The 22,090-nt window shown below is 47.7% G+C and overlaps 1 protein-coding gene and 1 long non-coding RNA gene across 3 annotated transcripts; both read right to left on the bottom strand.

Moving 5' to 3' along the window:
* Positions 1-9,831: 9,831 nt before the first annotated feature.
* On the bottom strand, positions 9,832-15,224 carry LOC131812558 (uncharacterized). Of its 2 annotated transcripts, none has more exons than XR_009346398.1 (3): positions 14,899-15,224; positions 13,699-13,883; positions 9,832-10,651 (listed from the first exon to the last, which is right to left on the bottom strand). It is a non-coding gene; the product is annotated as an uncharacterized LOC131812558 (long non-coding RNA). The 2 variants fall into 2 exon arrangements; XR_009346399.1 differs by having other exon boundaries at positions 9,832-10,616.
* Positions 15,225-15,519: 295 nt separating this feature from the next.
* Positions 15,520-22,090, bottom strand: LOC131812147 (death-associated protein kinase 1-like). Its single transcript, XM_059141240.1, has 3 exons — positions 21,770-22,090; positions 15,670-15,892; positions 15,520-15,527 (listed from the first exon to the last, which is right to left on the bottom strand). Exons 1-3 carry the CDS (start codon positions 21,899-21,901, stop codon positions 15,520-15,522), a joined length of 363 nt encoding a protein of 120 aa, XP_058997223.1. The 5' UTR covers positions 21,902-22,090.

The following is a 22,090-nucleotide window of genomic DNA, read 5'->3' as shown; positions in this document are numbered from 1 at the left end:
ATCATGACCTGAGCCGAAGGCAGCTGCTTAACCAACTGAGCCACCCAGGCGTCCCATTCCAAACTTATTTTAAGAGCCCAGCATTACTTTGATCCCAAAACCAAAGACCCCATCAAAATGCAGAATTACAGACCAATATCCTTCATGAACACAGATGCAAAAATTCTCATCAAAATACTAGCCAAAAGGATCCAAAAGTACATTAAAAGGATTATTCACCACGACCAAGTGGGATTTATTCCAGGGCTGTATGGTTGGTTCAAAATCCGCAGATCAGTAAATATGATACAATACATTAATAAAAGAAAGAATAAAAACCATATGATACTCTCAGTAAATGGTGGAAAAGCACTTGACAAAGTACAGCATCCTTTCTTGATCAAAACTCTTCACAATGTAGGCATAGAGGGTACATACCTTAATATCATCAAAGCCATCTATGAAAAACCCACTGAGAATACCATTCTCAATGGGAAAAAACTGAGAACTTTTCCCCTAAGTTCAGGAACAAGACTCAGATGTTCACTATCACCGCAGCTATTCAACATAGTACTAAAAGTCCAAGCCTCAGCAATCAGACAAAAGAAAGAAAGAAAAGGCATCCAAGTCAGCAGAGAAGAAGTCAAACTTTCACTCTTTGCAGATGACATGATACTTTATGTGGAAAACCCAAAAGACTCCACTCCAAAACTGATAGAACTCACACAGGAATTCAGCAAAGTGGCTGGATATAAAATCAATGCACAGAAATCAATGCAACAACAGCAAGACAGAAGAAAGAGAAATTAGGGAGTCGATTCCATTTACAATTGCACCCAAACCATAAGATACCTAGGAATAAACCTAACAAAAGAGGCAAAAAATCTGTACTCAGAAAACTATAATGTATTCATGAGAGAAATTGAGGAAGAACAAAGAAATGGAAAAACATTCCAAGCTTATGGATTGGAAGAACCAATATTGTGAAAATGTCTAAGCTAACTAAAGCAATCTACACGTTTAATGCAATTCCTATCAAAATACCATCAATTTTTTTTCAAAGAAATGAAACAAATTATCCTAAAATTTATATGGAACCAGAAAAGGCCCCGAATAGCCAGAGGACTATTGGAAAAGAAAGCCAAAGTTGGCAGCATCACAATTCCAGACTTCAAGCTCTATTACAAAGCTGTAATCATCAAGACAGTCTGGTACTGGGACAAAAACGGACCATAGATCCATGGAACAGAATAGAGAGCCCAGAAATAGACCCTCAACTCTATGGTCAACTAATTTTCAACAAAGCAGGAAAGAACGCTCAATGGAAAAAAGACGGTCTTTTCAATAAATGATGTTGGGAAAATTGGATAGCCACATGCAGAAGAATGAAGCTGGACAGTTTCCTCATACCACACACAAAAGTAGATCCAAAACTGATGAAAGACTTCAATGTGAGATAGGAATCCATCAAAATCCTAGAGGAGAACACAGGCAGCAACCTCTTCAACCTCAGCCATAGCAACTTCTTCCTAGCAAAATTGCCGAAGACAAGGAAAGCAAGGGCATAAATGAACTATTGGGACTTCATTAAGATCAGAAGCTTTTGCACAGCAAAGAAAACAGTCAACAAATCCAAAAGACAATGGATCGGATGGGAGAAAAGATTCACAAATGACATATCAGATAAAGGACTGGTATCCAAAATCTGTAAAGAACTTATCAAACTCAAAACCCAAAGAACAAATAATCCAATTAAAAAAATGGGCAGAAGACATGAACAGACATTTTGGCAAAGCATACATCCAAATGGCCAACAGACACAGGAAAAAGTGCTCCTCATCACTCAGCATCAGGGAAATACAAATCAAAACCACAGTGAGATACCACCTCACCCCAGTCAGAATGGCTAAAATGAACAAGTCAGGAAAAGACATATGTTGGCAAGGATGCAGAGAAAGGGGAACCCTCCTACACTGTTGGTGAGAATGTAGGCTGCTGCAGCTACTCTGTTATGGAGGTTCCTCAAAAATTTGAAAATGGAGCTACCCTGTGACCCAGCAATTACACTACTGGGTATTTACCCTAAAGATACAAATGTAGTAATCCCAATGGCCACTTGCACCTGAATGTTTATAGCAGCAGTATCCCCCATAGCCAAACTATGGAAAGAGCCCAGGTATCCATCAACAGATGAATAGATAAAGAAGATGTGAGATATATATATATATATATATATATATATATATATATATATATATATATAATGAAATACTATGCAGCCATCAAATGAAATGAAATTTTGCCATCTGCAATGATGTGAATGGAACTAGAGACGATTATTCTAAGCAAAATAAGTCAATCAGAGAAAGACGATAATTACATATCTCTCTGATATGAGGAATTTGAGAGGCAAGATGGGGGAGTCGTTGGGGGTAGGGAGGGAAAAAATTGAAACAAGATGGGATCAGGAGGGAGACAAACCATAAAAGACTCTTAATCTCATGAAACAAACTAAGGGTTGTTGGGGAATGTGGGGGTAGGGTTAGGGTGGCTGGGTTATGTACATTAGGGAGGTTTTGTGTGGTGAGTGCTGTGAAATGTGTAAGCCTGTTGATTTACAGACATGTACCCTGGGGCAAATAATACATTATATGTTAATTTTAAAAATTAAAAAAATAAAAGCATACCTCAGGGCACCTAGGTGGCACAGGTAAGCATCTGACTCCTGGTTTCTGCTCAGGTTGGGATCTCAGAGTCCTGTGTTGGGCTCCACACTGAGTGCTAAGCCTGCTTAAGATTGTCTCTCCCTCTGTCCTTCCTCCCACTCTCTCTCTCTATAAATAAATTAATCTTAAAAAGTATACTCAAATAAAAGAAAATGGAATCTAGATTCTCCCATATAGGAAATACATGGAAACATTCCTCATGCCTCAAATTTTTTGTTCTGTAACATGGAATTAATATACTCCTCCTTCTCTCACACATCCTTGGGGAAGATGGATTGGTTGATATTTATTTATATCTCTTTGAGACACAAGCAATGAATATGGTGTTATTGGCTTAGTAAATAATAACTTTTGAAAAAGAAAAGTAGCCGCACAAATTTCTCTTTGCTGCTTCCTCTACTTTTTTATGTAACCCTCTGGAAAACCAGTCATACAGAACATGATTTGGTATGATATTTGAATTTGTGTTCCTATGAAATAAAAGCTGTAACTTGGTGGTTTCTTTGATAAAGAATTTAGAATCGAGAGCCATAGTTTCCAGAACTGCTGGAGTGACAGGAAGGTATGGTATCAGTGGCCTGGCTCTCCATGACCACTCCTTCCCCACTCCACCTTCTGCCATGGAACACTTCCACTGATCTTTGGCCTTATGGAGCAGAAATGAAACTGGGACCAAAACCAAGCAGAACCTCCAGAGTAGGACATGTCTCTGAGATTCAGGGGAAATTGAGGGAGACGGTGGGCTTTCTACAAAGGGAGAAACCCCATCACACGCTCTGACTGGAGAGGACAGGAAGCTAATTCTGTGGAACTTTCTGGTCTTTGATCATTGGTGTCGCCCTCGGCCCGCAAGGACGACAATGAGCCTGGTATGGTGTTAATGCTTCATTTCCATTTATTTAATCAACTTCCTTAGCTTATATACAGCAGGGTGACCAATAAGGGGCCAAGCAATGGGGAGAGCCAATAAGAGTCCTGTTACTATGCTGATTAAATTTGATACAGCCAATAACTATGTCCTCCTTTAGGCGGGCTTCACCAGAAAGTTCATTGTTTACTTGCAGCGTATTTTGCTAGCAGTAAGCCAAGCGCCTTCTTGTAATGGCGGAGACTTTCCCGGCCAGAGGCAGTCCCCGACATCTCCCCCTTTTTTGTTTTATGGCAGAGATCGTGCCTGTCTTAGGTCGTCAGTAGCAGAAAACATCCTTACCCGTCATCAGACACAAGATATTGATGATCTCTGTCCTGTCTTAGGTTGGTATGTTTCTCTACTGATCTTACCCGTCTTTGACTACCGATCTAGCATGCTTAGCCATATCTGGGGAGATGTCCCAGCCTCTATTGACATAGGGAATAGCTCTAGAAGGGAAGCTGGTTGCACACGCATACTATTTACTCGAGTTATCTCAGCCAGAAGGATTCATGTGAAATTTTGAAAATCGTCAGACCAAGCACCCTGCAAATACTGGGAGAGCTGTTGGGAGGAATTGCTGGCCTTATTAAATTGAGAGAATTTTACAGGGGTAACACAAAGCGCAGAAGAAGGAACAATAGAACCAACACTCAGTATATCAGCTAGTGAAGAACGGGGGGAAGATAAAGGAAGAATTAGTTAAAGGTAAAGAATAGGGCCAAGCCTTCAGAATAGCCCATAATTCACGTGTCGCCATCGGGAGAATTAGGAATATCAGAGTCCCCCACGACAGTAGGAGGATCACGGCTTCCTCGGTCCTCATCCTCGTTCTCAGGGGCCTTCCGGACCAATCTCTCTGGAATCCAAATCGGCACTTCTTTGTCCTGTGGGAAAACACAAACGGAGCTTCTGCTCCAGATTAATACAGGATCCGGGCCTTTCCATTGTCCCGTAAGGATATCCTTCCAAAGAACTAAGGGCTTGGGGGAAGAATCCATACGGGCTGAATGTCTTTCAGCTGCTGCTTGACCGTTTTTATCGAGCGTCAAAAAATTTGAAATAAATAGAATTGTATTTAGTTTGTCTTTAGGGGACCAGAACGTGTCCCCTATTCCCCCTTTTTGTTTTAAAAGAGTTTGTTTGATGGTTAAGTGGGCACGTTCCACGATGGCCTGTCCTTGAGGATTGTAGGGAATACCATGATTTAGGGTAATGTTTAGTTGAGTAAGGAAACCGTGAAATACTTGTGAGGTGTATGCAGGTCCATTGTCTGTTTTTATTTGTCGAGGTTTACCCCAAGCGGCGAAGGCTTGAAGGCAGTGGGGAATAACATCTTTGGATTTTCCCCAGCATGGATAGAGGCGAATATGACACCAGAACATGTGTCCATGGAAACATGCACATATTTTAGTTTGCCAAATTCAGGGATGTGAGTAACATCCATTTGCCATATATGGTTGGGTAACAGGCCTCGTGGGTTAACTCCTAAAGAGGGGGATGGCAAGAGGGTAACACAGTTTTTGCAAGAGACTACAATGTCCCTGGCTTGAGCTTTAGTTATGTTGAATTTAAGTCTGAGAGTAAAAGCATTAACATGAAATAGCTTGTGAAATTGTTTTGCTTGTTGAATATTTTCCATTAAAGTGAAGATAAATTGCTCTTTGGTTAACATGTCTGCAGTGCGATTGCCTTGAATATCTTTTACTGAGCGACATTCATTCGCCCATTGTGTACCCTTGCCACATCTAGGACATATGCCAGGTTGCTTTACTGTTGGGGGACCCTTGCTGTCAGGACATTCTCGCTTAAAGTGCCCCTGAGCTCCACATTTGTAGCATTCCCCAGAATTTCCTTTAGCACCCTTACGTTGGGGTAGCTGAATGCCCTGAAGGCCTTGAGTAATGGCTGAAGCAAGTACTTGTCCTTGAATAACACTGTCATTAATATTCCTGCATACCTTGATGTATGTGCTTAAATCTTTAGCCTTCCATGGCCTAAGGGCCTCTTTACACCATTTATTGGCTTGCTCATAGGCCAGTTGTTTAATTAGAGGCATGGCTGTGTCAACATCCCCAAATACTCTCCTAGCTGTTTGCATTAATCTTGCAACAAAATCAGCATATGCTTCATTTGGTCCTTGTATCACCTTAGATAGTTGACCCTGCAAGTCCCCACTGCCCTGGAGGGTTTTCCATGCTTTGGTAGCAGCAGCCGCAATCTGCATGTATACCGCAGGGTTGTATTGCAGTTGGTCATGTTTACCAGTGTATGGCCCCATGCCCATAAGCATATCCAGATTCCATTGTGGATTGCCTGCCGCGGCATTACGCCATGCAACATCCTGGGAATGCTCTTGCCATGCTGTCTTCCAGACCAAATATTGCCCTCCAGAGAGGGCTGCCCTTGCTAAATTCCCCCAATCTTTGGGGATTAAATTCATGCCTGTTATGGACTCCACTAGAGAAATAGTAAATGCTGCCTGAGGGCCATACTGCATGACCGCTTCCTTTAATTGTTTAACTAATTTAAAGTCCAAGGGCTGGTGATACCGTTGATGATTTTGGTCCTCTAGAACTGGGAAAATCGAGCTGCTATTGGCCCCCCTCCACGCGGTCTTCCAATCCTCATTAGCAGAGGGATGACATTTACATGTTATCTCCCCCGCCAGGGGATTTTAAGGAGGCGGAGCATTAGGGGTCACTGCTGAACAGGGAGGGTCTGGTTTTAATTTGAACTTCCACTCTAGCTCCTCCCCCGACATTTCTTCTTCCCCTTCGCTAGAACTACCCCTTTGCTAGAACTACCCCTTTCTGAAGCAAGAGATGAGCGTTCTTCTTTCACTTCCTCGAGTGCCTCAGCGCCCTCCTGAATAACTGAATCACATTTCGGCTTATATCCTCCCAGGCACCCTCTGACTAGAGTCCATATAACTAACGTTCCCTGCGGCAATGGTTTATTTTTATCCCTCTTCTTAAAATCCTCACCTAACTGGTCCCATTGGGGGATATTTAGCAAGCCCTCGTCCAGAAATCAAGGCGCCACTGTCTCAACTGTATTCAAGAATGTCCTAGCAGTTTTCGTTTTTAATGGCATGCCATTGGCCTTTAGAAGGTCCTTTAGGGAACCCTCTAACCTCGACTTTGACAGTCCAGATCCCATAATTAGAATCCCAACCTAATGGCTGTTCGGTATATACTCACTGCTAAATCCCGGCTCTAGGGCCGCCCCGCTTCTTATTGCGGTCTTGTACAAGATTTCCACCACTTTGATCATGGTCCCTTCCCCGCTTACCTGCGGACTTCTCCATTGCAAGGTTTTTCTATTTTTCTTAATATTTCACCCTCGGCCCGCAAGGACGACAATGAGCCTGGTATGGTGTTAATGCTTCATTTCCGTTTATTTAATCAACTTCCTTAGCTTATATACAGCAGGATGACCAATAAGGGGCCAAGCAATGGGGAGAGCCAATGACAGTCCTGTTACTATGCTGATTAAATTTGATACAGCCAATGACTATGTCCTCCTTTAGGCGGGCTTCACCAGAAAGTTCATTGTATACTTGCAGCATATTTTGCTGGCAGTGAGCCAAGCGCCTTCTTGTAATGGCGGGGACTTTCCCAGCCAGAGGCAGTCCCTGACAATTGGCTTCTCATTCCCACCCCCTCTAGTTTTCTTATTTGCTTCCCTCCCCTGGAAGATTGTCCCTGTTGTGTTTAGTACTCACTTCCTAGTTATTGATACAAACACTGGCCTTAGTTCTAGATTTGAAGGGTGTAGGACTTGGAGGGGCTCCTTGGAACATCTTAGATATTCCATGGCGGGGGGGGGGGGGGCTTGAGAATGTCAGAGAAAAGCAAAAATGGTTCTTCCTTTCCCAGCACAGAGAAGCAGAGCGACAGGGAGAGGAGATATGTCTGTAGCACTTGCCTGGCTGCAAAGCTCAGAAGCTGGACCCTGACCCCTCAGCTGTTGGGAACACAGCCATCATGGCGGCCCATGACCCTGTTGCTTGTTGAGGAATCAGTCAAGTAGCCTTGGGGATGTTGGCTCCAGAGCTGGAAGAACTGGGTGCTCCATTCTGTGGGCCTGAATCAGCCACCAGGTTGTATTTTGGTGGGAGTTCCTGTTGCAGCCTCTGGAACCCAACCTAGGGGAGATGTTGCTGCCACCTGGAGACAATCACGTGCAGTTAGTGGTGAGCCGTTTTGCTACCTGCCAGAACAAGCACTGTGATGTTTGTCAGCTCTGTGGTCGGTAATACTCCAAGACCAGAAGAGCTGAAACTCAATAAGCATGATGACAACCATACTGAATCTGGGAAGGGGGAATTAAGGGCATTATCCAAACCCAGAATCTGAAGAAATGAATGGAGTGCACGTCTGACCTGCCCAGACAACACTCCACATGCTGGGGCACTAGCCCTTAGGGGACTCATTTCGAACCATGCCCAACACTTGTAGGACTGTTTGGTGTTGATGTTCTTTGTTCCTTAGAACCTCGGCTTTTTGCCTACTCTAGAGAAGATCCCGCACATGTGGAGGAATTGTAACAAAATCTACTGGCGATAACACAACATCGAAATGATGAGCACTGGGTGTTATATTCAACTAGTCAATCGCTGAACATTATGTCAAAAAAATTTTAAAATAAAAATAAAAAATAAAAATGCAGAAGAGGAAAAGAAAACCCACAGCCTTAGAATATTGAGCTCATGGGAATGTGATGCTGCTAATATCATGTTCTTCCAGAATCAGTCCAGTGACTGAAGGCCTCAGCATGAGGCTAATGCTTAGTACCTGTTTCTGCTTCTGTCAGTGATGAGAAGGCTATTTGTTTAGCTAGAACAACCAGACCCATAGTCCAGCCCAAATTTGCCCAGAGCTACACTAGGACATTCACGACATCATCATGTCCCCTCTTATCCCTTTAGTTCCCTTCAAGCAGGGTCCCATTTATATAGGAACCATATCCCTACGGAGGAAGCAGTGCCCAGGCCCTTGAGTGAGTTATGTCAACAAATGTTTCCAGACAAAATATTCAGCTGGGACGGCTCCTAATTTCAGAACAAGCTCACACCATTTGGGGCTTCTATTTGTGGGTGAGCCGTTGGAGTGAGAGGCAGGAAGGCATTCTGCTCTTCTGTCTTGATTACTAACCACTCTGACCTGCGGGAGGAAGGTCAGGTCCTCTCTCCCATGATATGGGGTCTGGTGGGAAGGCATGTGAGTGGGGCCTTCTCACTCTGACACAAACCTGAAGGTCACTGCTGGATCTTCGCACTGCCATCGACCTCCTCCATCTGACCAACTCATTTATGCTCCCTAGTGATTTAGCAGTTCTGTCCAGAGTGGCTAAATGAAACATCCAAAAAGCATTCTAGAAATGTTCAAAATCCTTTCTAGAAAGTCATCAATAATTGATCACCAACGACACTGAAACTATCTTAGCCATATATTTTAGAGACTGACATCTTGGGCAAGAAATTTCCCACTTGAGGCTAAAGTCAGCTTTCCCCTCTTGAAAAATGATTTTTTTTTTCATGGTTTCTACTTAATTCATATTTCCCAGCATTAAAACAACTTGAGCTGATTGATCTAGAATGTAGGATATTTAAAAAGTAAAAACAATTCTACAATAGTTTCAATATGAAGTATTTCTAGAATGCAACAAAGAATTCCCATTTCTGTTCCAGGAAACCACAGAGCTGACTGACTGCCTTAGGAGCCAGGAGGCAACTTCAATATTTCAATGAACTACCAACACAGCAATGACCTACGTTTCCACCTTATGCCTCTGTTCCCCAATCTGGACAGGAGATAGTGTAGGTTTTCTCTCGCTTCTGTGGGCTGTTCTCCGCACATCTGTATGGACCAATCTCCCCGAGTGCCCACGCCAGGACTCCAGGATTCCGCCTGTGTTTGGGTCAGGCAAGAACAAGGGAAGGGTCTCCCTTCTTTGAGTGACAACAAAGGTGAAAACCCTCTGGGCTCTTCCCATCTCCCTGTACCATTCCCAGTTTTAGTCACAACGCCTCCCAAATAAGTTGGGTGTGTCCATACGGGGGTTCAGGTTCACTGACTTTCTGGACTTCAGTGTGGTTTGTCCGCTCTGTGGGTACCGCGGGGTGAAAATAAAACAGAGATAAACGATCCCTTTTGAATGAAAGACCAACAATCGAATGCAACAAGCAATAGTTTATTTATACTAAAAAGAGGGAAAAGAAAAAAAAGAGAAGTGAGAAACCAACATCTTTTTACTACATTTTATAGATTAAGTAAAAATACCTGTATTCATATATATGTATATACATACTGCATATTTATATATATATATACACATATACACACATGGAATGGAACATTAAAATTACATGCTTCCCAGGACAGAAGAATTAGGACACGTTCCCTCATATCAACTTAAAACTCCATCACAACTTAAAATCACTGCAAGGAAACTGACTTCCTTCATCTTGTTGGACTTCAAGTACACAAGGTTACGGAACCAGGAGCTAGATGTGAAAATCGTCCGCTGTGCACCGATGACAACAGACTGCCACACGCCACGGGGCAGGGGTCTTCCGAGTTCTCCCACAGGCCTTCCTCACCTGCAGCTGTGTCACCTTCTACCTGAGATGCTCAGGAATGAGGCAAGGGAACCATGGGCAGGTGCCGTGTGGACCTGCACGCCGACGTTTAAACAAGAGCAACAAAGACACGTCTTTCTGTGAAAAAACCACCAGCCGTGAAATGACTCAGAAGAAGGTTCCTTCCTCCCCTTTCCTTGCCAAGTGAAACACAAAAACTACTGGGGGACAAACCAGCTCAGAACGCAGCACCTCCAGCGGTGATCAGCAGACAGCAAGGGACAGAGAGGAGGCGTCTCCTGGCGACAGCTCCTGGCTGACCCGGCTGCTCTCAGACACACTCTCTTCTGCAAAGGCACTCACATGTTGTCTGTTTATGAGGGATACAGTGGGAGTCCGTGCATGGGAGTCCTTCCTACAAATACCAAATAGGTAAGCTGAAGACGTGGTCTAACAGGGACAAGAGAAAAAGAAATACATATTTTGGATAAATGCGTGCTTTTTAAAAGAAAGGACAATCAATATAGTAGTTTTTTTTAAATAACTGATTAAAAAGTGAGGAATTCCGGGAAAATTATCAGGAAGGAGCAAGGTACTTCAGGACACTGCAGGTGGACGGGAGGCGGTGAGAACAGGGCAGCTTCTGTGTCTCCTCCCCAGCAGCCTGGCCCGCGCCTTGTCCCTTCCTGGGACACTCTTGTCCCCACCTCCTGCTGCTTCAGGCTGGCTTCGTGGGCCCCCCACGTGTGGGTCAGGGGTGCTGCCCTGATTCTTCCTGTCCGCTGCACCTCCCACACCTCAGTGCCAGAGGCGGACCCTGGGGAATGCATCTCTGAGGTGCCCCTGTCACTTCGCTTCTGGTTGGGGTCAGCCAAGGGGAGGCACTGGACAGGCTGAGGGGAGAAGGCCCAGGTACTATGAACTTCCTCTTCGCTCCCTTCTATTCTCTGACAGCAGCTGCATGTCTGTGACTCAGACACATCCCCCCGCCCCCCACCCCCAGCAGCTTCACCCTGGGGCTCCAGCTTTTTCAGGAACAGAGTATCTTCCTTTGGTCTTTCTGCCCCAGGGGAGGGAATGGCTTCCTTCTGTCCCAGGCCTTGAACACTTCACTGTCTCTGCGATGCTCCCCTGACTGTGCCCATGACACTGTCCTTCCATTAACGTCCCCACCAGGACTCTAAATGAGGTTGATGAAGCTGTCCCACTCTGGGCCGTGAGATTGTGTCAGGCTGACCGCGAAGAGGTTCTACCCACCAGCAGGTCAGCTTGTCCCAGGCAGAACAGACAGAATTTGGAAGGCACTCCTGAACCTCACTGAGTTCTCGTTAGGACAGCGTTTGTGTCCCGTATCATAAAAATGATAATTTCACACGGAGACAGAGGCACCAGAGGGAAACCGTTCATCGTTGCTAACTGCTGACCCCTAGTGGTGTGAAGCGGCAGGCAGGCCCGGTGGAGCAGCCCCCTGGGCACCCTGAGCATAGACAGAGCGCCCCTGTGTTCCTCTCTGGGGACCGCAGGCCGCCTCCCCTGCAGGCTCCTCCTGGACACCTGCTCCCCCTCTACTCTGGGTATGTCCTTCCTGCTGCAGACCCACAAGGCCACAGCCACGACCCTCCGCTGGCCACAGAGCGAGTCTGGGTGTGGCCACCAGACCAGCTCAGTGGGGAAGACCCAGGGGCCCCGAGCAGGTGCACACGGAGCAGCCGGGATCCACACGTGCCCCCGCTCCTGCGTCCTGCCCAGTGGCTCGGCCCTTCTCCCCCTGCACTTTCAGGAGCCAACAGCGCCAAGGGCCAGGCGTCTAAGTCTGAGTGATCTGTGGTGCCCACGGGGGTCTCTCTCCCAGGGAAAGGAAACAAGCCTGGCCCTTCTCACAGGGCTTGTGCGGACCAGGGGTGTGGCCTGGGAGGGAGCAGAGCATGGCCCCCCAGGCATAGCAGAGCCTCTGTGCACTGACAGAGCTGGATTCAGATATTTCTTGGAAGCCACCTTGGCCCCATGGATCCTGTCTACCCAAGGAGGCTCTCATGGCACCTCCTATGTGCACCGTAGTCTGCCTTTCTGACGACTGCCCTGATACTGCTGAGTGTCAGGAGGTGACGGGTATGCTGGCCGCCCTGGGAGGGGCAGGCTTCGGGCTCCACGTGCAGCTGTCTCCAGCCGCCCCTACTCCAGGTCCAGGCTGTGCTTGTTACACGGCCTGCAGACACAGCTTCTGGCTCTTCCCTGACCTCAGGCAGATCTACAGTTACCTGCAGGTGGGTCTTGTCACTTCCAGGGACTGTTTGGAGGGAGACTCTCCCTGTCCCTTGGGGCAGACCGACCCCCTGGGCATGAAGCCACATGGACCCCTGAGGGGTTTCCCATCCAACCCCTGCTTATCTAGACCCTCTGGGAGACCACTGGGCTCTGGGCCTCAGATATGGGACTGAATTCCACCTCCGGGGTAGGTAGACTGGGGTACCTTAGTCCATGGTCACACACTCCAATGCCTTCCTGAAATGTCATTTCTGTCACAGGACGAAATTTCACACATGTAGGTAGTAGCCAGTTTCTCTGTCCTGGTCTATGGGACTCTGGGTGAGGGGCTGGGGGCAGGGGGTTGAAAGACAGGAGGTGCCCCTCTGTCTGAGGCAGCCACCCTCCTCCTCGCTGACCAGCCTCAGGCAGTAATGTGACCCCCATGTAGCTGAAGTTTCCAATTTTCCACAAGAAACCGATTATTCAAGTTTTTAGTGGAATCTTCTGAGGTGTGAATGTCGGCAGCTAATCCTATTTTCCTCCCCCACACCCGCTCCTGCACACAACACACCGCGCCCAGGCCCCGGGTTTCAGCCTCTGCCTGAGGCAGACACATTATGTCTCTGAGCCCCCACTTCTTTCTCTCTGAAGTGGGTTATGACACAACCTCAAAACGACGTGAGAATCCAGTGAGACGACATGTGTGCGGGACCCGGATCCAGGTCAGCACAGACCATGTCAACCTCACACACCACTTTCCACGCTTCCCGGCTTCCAGGTTTTACTTGGTTTCCCCAGAGACCAGCCACTTTGCCCGCTGGACATCCTTTTGGTGTCCCCTGGGTCTTCTCTCCTGTCTTTCCTGCATTTGTCACTTTCTTCAGTCTTATGAATCCCTGAGGGGATTTCCTTTTACACAAGTGACCACGGAGAGCAGAGCTCTGCCTCCTGAGAGAACAAGGCTGTCCGCTCCCCGGAGAATGGAGTACAGTTCGGCTCCTTCTGGTAGCAAAGCCAGCGTCCTCAGGGATGCTGGGAGACCAGGAGAATTCTGGAATGGACTCACATGGGACACAAGAGAGGGCAGTATTTGCCTCCTAACAGTCCTGTCGGGGAAGCCGAGCCCCACCAACCTGCTATCCTGACAGAAATTTGCGTGTTCAGCCTGGATATGCAGCTCTGAACCAGGGGTGGTCAAGAGAATGGGAGAAGCAGCCTCCCTAGGGGACCCGCTGTGTTTCTGTGCTGACCGTGGCTGGCGAGGCTTCTCTGGTCCAGAGCGGACATGGTCCTGCCAGAATCTTCCGTCACTGAGTCCCATGACCCAGTCTCTCTCAGCTCTGGCTGAAGGACGCCGCCACACTCGTGACCCTGGCTGATAACATGGCCTTCCTGAGCCACAGTTTATCAAGAATCTACTTCCAGATTCTTCCACCTGTGGAAGATGAACGGAGACATTACTTCTCAGGGATGAGGGTTGAGAAGGAGATAAAATCTCACCTACTCGGGAACCTACATGTCACTTGACGTGTGGCTGGTTCAGCTCCTGGGCTTGGGGGTCATAACCTTCATACCAAATGAGGACTGAGGAAAATTCCAGATCAGAGCTCTAAATAGATCTCTCTGTCTCGGTCTGTCCGCCCTAACTCTCCACCCCTGCCTTGTGTCTCTGTCTCTCTTTCTCTCTCTCTCTCTCTCTCTCTCTCTCTCTCTCTCACACACACACACACACACACACACACACACACACTCCGCAGTGGCTCAGTCTGGAGGGAGTTTACCCCACAGCAACGGAGAGCTGGCTCCCTCTAGGGGTGATACGGAATTCTGCCAGGAAAGCTGACCCTTCACTATCCACAACACAGGCTGGTCCACACAGATGGTGAAGCTAACCATTAAACGGGGAACACTACTGGCTCTGGAAAAGGTGTAACCCGTTTTACATCCCCAAACTGGATCAAGATTACAGTAGAAAATGGAAAACATGTGGTTTAAACTAGGTGTCACATGTACCACATTTTACCCAGTTCCTGGCACACAGCTAATGCTCGTTAAGAATTAGAAATGTACGTTGACGGCATGATAATCTTTCTAATTAGAAATTCATTTTGGCAGATATTTCTTCCCCAAGTTTTTTCTATTCCTGTGCTCAGGGAAAAAAAAAAAACTGAAAGGGGCATGTAAATCTCAGTCAACTGTCCCCCAACACAACAAGTGCTCTCCAGACATCTCTCCTTACAGAGACAGGAGTTACACAGAAAAAACTTCAAGTTTCAAAACATTTGTTTTCAACCTGAAGGAGGCATAGGACACCTTTGTCATATCACATACAGAAATGCATCTGAAGCCCAAAACTTCAAAACTGACATTGTGTGGGAAACTCTTTGAAGATCTCTATTCCTTTTTTTTTTTTTTTAATTCTGTATTTAAATGAAGGCCTCTGTTCTTACCTGTGCAAAATGGAATTCCCTCACTCCAGAGCACTTAGGAGAAATAGCATCTCAAGTGGTACAGTTCCGTCATGCCTCCTGTGGGTGCTTCTCAGGCATCCACAGGCCACCCTGCACTTCTTGCCTGTGGGTGCTTCTCGCCTGTGGGTGAGAATCCCCCCACAGCCGTGTCTGCAGACGGAGGGGGAGCACAGCAAAGCCCACCTCCCGGTCAGGCTTCATGTGAGTGGACGGACAACCCATGACATCATTAAGGAGCCTTTCAAAACCACCAACCAGCGTTGATATGCCTGGGAGTGGAGCTTCCCCGGGAACCCAATGCTGCTGCTCTCCACTGGGTGTGCCCAGCTTCTTTCTTCCAAGAAGAAAGCCTAAGGGGAAGGGCCCATTCTGTGGCCAGTATTGGATCTGTGCAACCTGAAACCTGTGTTCATCCAAGCTCAGTGTGTCTCCAAGGACTGCTTCCCAAATTAGAACACGACACCATTCTGTGATTGGCACATTTGCCGTTTGGACCTCTGTGCCTGTGACCGTGATTTTGGGAAGGCCCTGGCCTTGCTATTCCTGGGCAATCTGGGAGCACAGGCCAAGAAGCAAGTGCACACAGGACCCAAAGCTGGGCTAGACACCTAGAACCAACAGGGCAGTGAGATCCGGTCACCACGGGCCAGGGAACCAACACAAAGCCACTAGTCACCCTAGACCTTGACACGGGACAGCACAAAAACCAGCACCTCGCACAGAGACAGGAGCCAGGGTGGAGGCTCCTACCTGCGGGCTTGGACGCCAGCGGGGAGGGCGGGAACCTGGTGGAGCTGGCAGAGGACAGTCTGGGCCGGCGTCTCTGGAAGAAGCTTCTCAGCAGCCCACACTTGAGCAATTCCACCAGTGTGGTTTTCCCGGAGCCCGAGTGGCCAAACAGCTTCAGTTTGATCCTGGATTGGAGGTTCTGCGTGGGTCGCAGCTGCTGGATGAAGAGTCCCCGGTGAGCGTCCTAAACACAGGTGCAGGGGGGCCAGTTAGTCACAGAACAAGAGAAGGCTCTGAGCAAATTGCCAGCGCGGATGCTCCCACTTTGGAACCCCCTCGCCCTGTCCTTCTCGATCGGGATTTCTTTGTGAGGAGAAGTTTTAAGAGCCACTGTCTTAGGAACTTTCACACGTGCCATGCAGTGTTAGTAACTGTGGTCCTGTCGTGTACAGTACATCCCGGCACTCATTTTCTAACTGGAAGTTCGTATCTGGTCCACGATTCTTACCCATGGTGCACAGAGGTTTCGTGGTGTCCCATTGTAGCCACAAAAAAATTCACGTAAAGTGCAAGTAACATACAATTCCCTGTTTCAGCCATTTTAAAGAGAACTGAAGCTCCGAGGTGTTACTACATGTATGATGTGTGCAACCAGCCCGGCTCTCTGGTTCTGGAACATTCCATGATGTAAGGAAGCTGAGCCCATCAGCAGTCACTCCTCCCTCCCATCCAGTCCCTGAAAACTACCCATCTGCTCTCTGTGCCCAGGTCCGTGGCATTTTGGTGCACAAGGAATTGGTTGGAGCAACTCCTACGAGGTCACTGATTACCAGAAGAAGCAGGGTTGGCCTGTCTGCCTGGCCAGGGCCATCTGCTGCTCTCTGCGTGGAGGGGTCCTGCTTCCCCGGCACTGTGACTGTACCAGATGCTGAGAAGGAGGGCATCACTAGGTACAAAGACAAATACGGTGGCGGTGTGGGGCCCTGATAGCCTTGCGCCTGTCCAATCTCTCATCCCTGCAGGGAGAAGCAGGAGAACTCACAGACTCACTCACTCCCTCACTCGTCAGCATTTACAGAGGCCCCCATGGGCTCCACACAGTGCAGGGAATAGGAAGGTCCAGACCCGGCCCATATCTGTGTCCTGGGGACACACAGGTATGTAAACACTGACACCAAACACGGCAAGAGTGCTTCTGCAGGGACAGTATGGGCAGGGGCTCTGGGCACCCATGATGAGGGAGCAGGAGGCTGGCTGAGGACACAGCAAAAGCTGGCGCCTCAGCCCACCAAACCTCACCTAGGTTCTAGAACTTCATCACCCAGACAGCTCACCTCGAGGCTGCACAGTGAGGCGTCACTCCCGTGCCCTTGACTCCATCCGGCCTCACAGGCAGCCTCGTTATCCGCTCCCAGAGTGAGCATGGCTCCAGAACAGGGGCCCACTGGAGCTGTGGGGTACAGCCTCAGGGGAATTCCTTCCCCGACCCAGAATGGTCCCACTCTCTAACCTATTGACGTCCGGCATCCAGGGGACACCTCCTGCTGGGATCCCTTCAGGAACATTCTTCCCCGGGAGGCTCTGGCCCAGGTGCGGTTCTCCATTGTGACTCCACCAGACTGTAGGGTGATGTGGGACGCTCTCCCCTTCTCGACTGGGAGCCAACTTGAGGGCAGAGACCGTGTCCCCAGCACCTGGCAGGGAGATGCTCAACAGAGAGGTGTGCGAGAAATGACAGGACTCAGGGGGACCCGGCAGGAGCCTCTGGGAGGAAACTGCCCGCTCTTGGTCTCCTGGGACCTCAGGTCTGGCAGACACTGTGCCCACTTCCAAACCTGGGGAAGGAGGTTTCCTGCTGCTGTCCTCCCACTGAGCCATTGTGGCTTTCTCCACCACCCAGCAAGCTTACCTGCTAGACACAGCTCTGCTGAGGGTTCCCTGTCCTACCCACCCCACCCCCTCGCCCCCCGCCCGTCTCTGTGTGGGATAGGGACTTTCCTTCTCCACGCCACAACACTGCCCCCTAGCGGGTGTGGTGGAAATGGGTAGCGGCTTTCACATTGAGAAGGGAGTTGGGGGAAGTGGGTAGGACCTGTGCCCCTATGTTCATACAAGGTCCCAGCACCTGGAATTCTCCTGAAGCCGCCTGACTTCTGAGTGTCTGCTGAGCATTATGCAGGAGAACAACCAGTTCATGATTATCTAGGCTTAGGACACCTGCATTTTACATAGAACGATGGTTTGGGGGAGAACATGGTTTAATACATGCTAATATTTCCAAGAATGTAACTTTTTAATAAATTGATAAAAGAATATATATATCGGTATAGATATCTTTACTGAGCTCTGTCCCTTACTTTTGAAAATCATGTCACCATGTTCCTGTCATGTTCGAGTCACTATCCCAGCCACCAGTATGAAAAGGGGGCCCTAGACAAGCTTCCTACCTGCCCCACAACTGGGACCCTGTGACATTCAAACATACCAGTGAGTTCCCCTCATGCCTTTCCTGCCGTACCCCACCTAATCTCCAATAAGATCCCTTGGCAGGGGTCCTCCCTGCTTCTCTCACTTGGATGGGCTCCCACCCTGTGACCACCGTCTGGTCGGACTCTCTCAGCCTGTGAGTGTAAGAAACTCCCCCCCATTCTGCCTGTTTCTGCGCCCGCCCTTAGGCGACCAGCTCAGAGAAGAAGGCAAAGCAGTAGGTCCGGCAAGAAGCCCGCACCTTGATGTTTCCTCTTAGCAATTTCCATCCATCGACCCACCGGCTCCATGACTCTACATCCCCAATTGTCCTTGCTGGGGTCCAAGCTGAGCCACTCTCTCTCCTGGCTACAAACCCCACCGCAGGCCCCAGAACACAGTGTGCCTCACCATTCCAGCAGGGGTCAGAGCGCTAGTGTGTGCTCCCTGGAAGAACCTTGAACAAAGTAGGAAATCCTTTTTTTTTTTTTTTTTTTTTTTTTTTTAGGAAATCCCTTTTAATGACCTCATTCTTCAGAACTCTCTCTCTTTTTTTAAAGATTTTATTCATTTATTTGACAGAGAGAGAGAGATAGTGAGAGAGGGAACACCAGCAGGGGAAGTGGGAGAAGGAGAAGCAGCTCCCCATTGAGCAGGGAGCCTGATGTGGGGCTCAATCCCAGGATGCTGGGATCATGACCGGAGCTGACGACTGAGCCACCCAGGCACACCCAGAGCTCTCTCTCTTGATTGAGCTCTCGTAGTTTAGTCATAGGAATTCGCTTACATTCCCAGCCCAATGGTGCCTGATCAGTCCAGGCTAATTATGAGCCAATTTCTATTATGTTTCCTCACCTTATCCCTTGAGTGTTGCTTCTGTCCATATAATCATCCACATCGCAAGATGCTCCTAAGTAGAAACTGCCCTTTTCTCTCCCTACTGTCCCATTTCCAAGTATGACCCTGTGGAGGGCTGCAGGCCCTGAAATTTAGCATCATGATAGAACAGGAAGTCCCATAGATTCTCTAGCAAAACCCTCTTGAAAAATATGTTTCTAGGGTGCCTGGGTGGCTCAGTCGGTAAGCATCTGCCTTCAGCTCAAGTCATGATTCCAGGGTTCTGGGATCAAGTCCCACATTGGGCTCCCTGCTCAGCGGAGAGCCTGCTTCTCCCTCTCCCACTCCCCCCGCTTGTTTCCCTCTCTCACTGTGTCTCTCTCTGTCAAATAAATAATAAAATCTTTTAAAAATATAAAATAAAATAATAAAAAATATGTTCCTAATAACATGGAGGCCATTAGGAGAAGCAAAGGAAAAGTGAAGTGGGGGAAATCGGAGGGGGAGACCAACCATGTGGACTCTGGGACACAAACTGAGGGTTTCAGAGGGGAGGGCAGTGGGGGGTGGGTGAGCCTGGTGATGGGTATTAAGGAGGACATGGATTGCTCTGAGCACTGGTTGTTACATGCAAACAATGAATCATGGAACACTACTAATGATGTATTGTATGCTAACAACATAATACAATAAAAAATGTTCTTAGACTTGTCAGCTGATTAGAAGTGAAAACAATGGGGCATTTCTGTTGCCAGTCTAGGCCATTTGCATACCTATGGAACGATAAGGCAATTTAAGACCACCCCCCCTGCTGTGTAGATACAGACTTCTCCCCAGGAATGTGTTTAGGATCCCAGGAGGGGTTGAACAGATGATGGCTCACCCCAGGGTGTCAGGAAATGCATGGAGGTGATATTTTCTATTTCACAATGAATGGGGAAGGGGAGGCACTGAAAGGAGCTGCTTGGGGTCCTCGTGCCCAGCAAGGTCAAGAAGTCCCACCAGCCCCAAAATGCCCCCCTCCCCCAGAGAAACACTGGGAACATCAGGGAGGAGAAGACGTGGGAAGGAAATGGGGACAAGAGGCTCCTAAGTCGACACTGTCCTCTTCCTCTCCCTTCTCCGACCTCACGGCTTGGGAGCACTCTCCTCTGCCATGTGACATGAATCACAACAGCAAACACGTCCACTGGCTTGGCTTCTCTGTGGGGATTGCTGCCCCTGTGACAACCTACCACACGTCCCTGCTGACCTATTCTCCAGGTCCTTCCTGTGACGTCTCAGTCATTTTCAAGAAACAGATGCCAGTACCGGTTGTCCCTAGACTCCAAGCAGCTACTTATTTGGAAAGTGATTGATTGACTGATTGATTGATTTTTTTTTTAAGACTGTGGTTAGAAACACATGGCAGCCAACTCCCCCCTGTCTGGCTCATCAGGAAGCCAGGGTGTAGGGCCCTTTGAGGGAACCAGACTCGCGGGTCTCACTGAACACGGAGTCGAGGACATGCTCCTGAATGGAGCAGGACCTGGTGAACCCAGGAAGGAGATCAGGGGCTTACTACACAGCAAGTGAGCTCAGCCCCGGAGAAGGACCCCTCTCCCCATAGCTGGGGAGGGATCGGCACAGATGCCTTGAGCCCAATGAAGGGCACAGGAGACAGACAAAATCAATCCAGTGGATCTAAACGGGGATGGGAGGGGGTGTTGCTCGGTGGCTCGGTAGCTCGGGCCCTGATTCCCGGGTCCTGGGGTCGAGCCCTGTCCTGGCCCAGGGGCTCCCTGTTCAGTAGAGTCTGTTTCTCCCTTTCCCTATGCCCCTCCCTCTGCTTGTTCTCAATCTCTCTCAAATAAATAAATAAAATCTTATTTAAAAAAAAAAAAAAGTGAATCCTCACAGTCAAACCTGTGTTGTTCAAGAGTCAACAGTATTACAGAAAATTTGGAGAAAATACATTAACATTTAAAGCAAAAAGTGTGAATCACACTAGTAAAATTTCAAACACCACTGTTAACACTTTGTTTTTATGCTCTTAAAAAAAAAAAAAAAAAACTTACAATGTGCACATAATATTATCTTCTGCTTGGAAGCCAGGAAGAAATTAAGCATTAAAGTCCAGTGGCTAAAACCTCTTCAAAAATATTTTAATGGTCAAAACCTGCTTATCCTATAGCTGTATAAGAATTTACCAGATTGTTGTTGCCCTGATGTTTTTCATTTTTATAACTGTAGTATAAATAACACTGCTGTGAATATCTTTCTGCATAAAACTTTTTTCCCTACATTTTTCATTTCTTTAGGATAGAGTGCCAGACACGGAGTTCCTAGCTTAGAGGGTGTGACTATTTCGAAGACTCCTGATACACATTCCTATGATGTGGGCTAGAAAGACACCCCTGCATTTACTTATTTGTATCCTGTTTCCTTAAACCTTAGAGCAACAATGTGTTTCCTAAACCCGAGCATATCATGTGACATCTTGAAGCTCAAAACATTAAGAAAGAAAGAAACTGTCAGCTTTCTCATTTCCTGTCTACTTTATGGGAACTGTTATTACAGAAGCGGTGGGAGGAGGGAAACCAGGCACAGAAACTGTAAGGAAGCCAAATGATTTCCAAGTCCAAACACAGAAGAAGAAACCGATAGGGAGCTGATGCATTTATGCTAACGGTATGCAAACCACAGGTCAGGGAGAGATGCCTTTCCTACAGCCTGTGTGTCCAAAGCCTCATTTTGTTCAACTCATTGTATAAAAGGAAAAAGACAGAATTTTTCACATAAAAACAGTACCAGGCCAAAAAAAACCAGAATTTCTCACCTTTCGGAGTCTTGCAAGCAGACCTGCTACGTGTTCGTGCTGCTCTGATTTAGCGAGCTCTTCTGCTATCTTCCCGTCCTGTTGGAGAAAAACCGTTAGTGTCTTTCCTGCACGGGAGGCTGTTTGTTCCATCCACTGGTTCTGCTGTCAGAGGCAGAAACAAGAGTTAACAGGCCTTAGAAACAAAAAAGGTGGACATAGTCCTCGATTCTTTCCCTTTCTGTACGGTCCTTATTTCATTTCCTTATTGGTTCTGCAGGGAGGGAAGGTGATAATTAAGGAAAAAAACATGTGCACTGGTGTCTCGAAGTCCATCCGTGA

Source organism: Mustela lutreola, chromosome 12 (genome assembly GCF_030435805.1).
Source record: "Mustela lutreola isolate mMusLut2 chromosome 12, mMusLut2.pri, whole genome shotgun sequence".
In the NCBI taxonomy this organism is placed as follows: Eukaryota; Metazoa; Chordata; class Mammalia; order Carnivora; family Mustelidae; genus Mustela; species Mustela lutreola.
The sequence above is the reverse complement of the archived record's forward strand: the minus strand, read 5'-3'. Positions and strand labels throughout refer to the sequence as shown.